Source organism: Entamoeba invadens, assembly GCF_000330505.1.
Source record: "Entamoeba invadens IP1 unplaced genomic scaffold scaff_1105074726103, whole genome shotgun sequence".
In the NCBI taxonomy this organism is placed as follows: domain Eukaryota; phylum Evosea; order Mastigamoebida; family Endamoebidae; genus Entamoeba; species Entamoeba invadens.
In genome coordinates, this window is record NW_004443767.1 from 725,253 (window position 1) to 728,123 (window position 2,871).

General features: G+C 30.0%; 1 protein-coding gene across 1 annotated transcript; it reads left to right on the forward strand.

Moving 5' to 3' along the window:
* Positions 1-55: 55 nt before the first annotated feature.
* On the forward strand, positions 56-1,141 carry EIN_254170 (hypothetical protein; the record flags this gene model as incomplete). The annotated part of the gene is made up of 1 exon (XM_004261816.1): positions 56-1,141. The coding sequence occupies one exon, from the start codon at positions 56-58 to the stop codon at positions 1,139-1,141; it is 1,086 nt and encodes a 361-aa protein (XP_004261864.1).
* Between the last annotated feature and the right edge of the window lie 1,730 nt (positions 1,142-2,871).

Sequence of the window (2,871 nt, forward strand, 5' to 3'; positions counted from 1 at the left end):
AAATAACAATATTAAACAACTTTGTATAAATTTCACTAATGAGTACGGAAAACAAATGAGTATTTATAATAACATTAAAAATGATGTGGAATCAGATAAAATTGAATGGAAAGATATTTCAATTGAAGAATTTAACGCATTTCTTGCAGTAACAATAATACAAGGACAATTCAAAGATAATAAAATTGCACTTGATGCGTTGTGGCAAAGTGAAAAATCAAGTATATTATATAAAGCACCAATATCTTTAAAGAAATACAAACTCATCAAAAAATATTTGAGATTTGATGATGGTGCGTATTTAAGAGAAATTGCAAGAATCGAGTTTAAAAGTGTTACTGATGACATTTCCCAAGATTCCGAAGATGTATTAGAAGAAGATCACCAAGAAGAACAAGAGATATCACCGATTACAAGAACATCTACCCCAGAAGTAGATTTGGACTTTAATTGTGATTTTGTCACAACACAAAGCCAAACAATTGAAGATGGCAATACATCTATGTGTTCTTTACAACAAACTGCTAGTTTTCAAGTACCAATATCAACACAACGTATCACGAATACCAGAACCACTCAACTCAGAATGCTTCCTTCACATATGCTTCGACACGACGAACGCCCCATGACATCTCAAATCGTTTCACAACAACAGACACCAACAAGACATATTACTAACTTAACCACACAACTTCGATTACAACCAATAAGACCACTTGTGTATCCTTTGCCTTTTCAACAAGTAGTCGGTTCAACTTCAACAGTCCCCATAAGAAACACGAGTTCATTAGATCCAATTATCAGAATTCAACATATAAATAACACCAATGTGGTAGACACTATAACACAAGACAGTGATACAAATAAATATGAAATATCAAATCCTGCAAACTCTATTTATCCAGAAGATAAAAACGACTCGGATAACTTTTCATATATTAAAATAATATATGATGCATTCAATGAAAATTTGGTCAGTATTTATCCAGAACTTTACCGTTGTAGTTCTGAATTATCAATTGATGAAAATTTATACAATTATTATGGTAATTATTGTAACAAAACTTTCATGCCATCGAAGCCGGGTAAATATGGTATGAAATTTTTTTGTTGGCAGACTCTACAACCAACCTTGTTTTAAATTCGTTTTTTATAGAGGATCAAACAATGGAGAACCTGTACGTGATATCGGAGGACTTGTCGTGATTGAATTACTTAAAAAATTACAAGTTAAACATCCAATTGAATCAACGCTAAATGTTGATAGGTTTTTTACAAGTGAAAAGTTGTGCACCAAACTTCTTGAATATGACATTTATTTAAATGGAACAGTCAACATAAACAGGAAATTTGTGCCAAGTGAATCAAAATTAGACATTACAAAGTCTCGAAAAGCTTGTACACCTTCTCTAATCAAACAAAAGGTACTTGAGAAGATGATATATATAAAAGGAAGTATACAAACCATTCGGTTGGTTTCCTTTGTAGAAAAGAATAGGAATGTTATTCTTTTAACGTCAGTTACATCTCACCAAGAATCTGTAGTTAAAAAAAAGTACCGACCACTCTGAAACGGGAAAGTTCCAATCGATCCTTAGGTACAACAAATACATGTGTGGAGTAGACCAAGCAGACCAAAGTATGAAGAGTCATTGTTGTAAGCGTCCCTCAAGACGTTGGCCTTTGGTTTTTTTCTATCACATTATTGATTTGGCTCTCCATAATAGTTATATTCTGTTTGTACTTAACAAATGTGGAGACAATGGTGTAAGTAATATTGACAAAATGAAAAAGAAGTAACAAAAGTGGAATTTTGTCATAACACTTTCCAAACTTCTCGGAAAAGATAACACCATCAATAGATTGAGAAAGACAAATTGTTATTCAACTAGACAAGCTATAGTTGAGTATCTTGATATTGATAAAGAATTATTTTCAATGACAGAACAAAGCGCGATCGTTGAAAAAATAAAGAAAAAAGAAACAAAAAAGGAAGATCTGAATGCAGAATTTGTCTGGATTTAAAAGAATGTGGAGTATCGGCAAGCAACTTTAAGAGAAGATGTTGCAAGTGTGATAAATATGTATGTTCTTTTCATTATCAATGCGTTTGTGACAACTGTTCTAATATAACAAACTTGGATTTGTTAAAAGAAATAGGGTAATGAAAAAAAATAATTGCAAATCGGAATGAGGTAAAATAGTTGATGACAAGAAAGTAAAGTAATCATAATAAGTATTATTTTTTAGTATTATTTTTTTTGTTGATTTTTAGTTGATTTTTGTGGTATTTTTTTGTGGTATTTTTTATTGTATTTTGCTTTTTTGTTTTTTTATTTACAAAACATGTTTTTGGTATTTATTTTAAATTTATTCTTGATTATTTTATTATGAATATTTCTGTTTGTTATTACTGGTTTAATGTGTTTTTCGGGGATATTCACCTAATATTTAATCCAAATTATTTAAATAGTTTTGGGACATATTTTTTAAAAACTGTAAAAAACAGAAGTGTTGGGTTGTTGGCGAGTTAAAAGAAAGAAGTACAGTAACCACAGCTAGCTATATGGAAAAAGCTAGCCTTATGGGATTGTTTTTGTAATATAGTTTTATTTATTATAACAAATTAACAAATAATAGTATATTGTTGAGAACAATGTTTTGAAAATCAGTGATAATTTAAGATATAATAAAAATAGATCTCGAATAAATCAAACAAATGGATTTTGATCATGACTATAAAACGTTCACAGAAGCTGTTGTACAAAAAATCCACAACCAAACTTTAGATATTGATTTCGAGCTTCAAAAAACAAAAACAACGCGAGTAAAAGCATTAAGTTTCGATGAAATCAAAAATGTATCATTCAA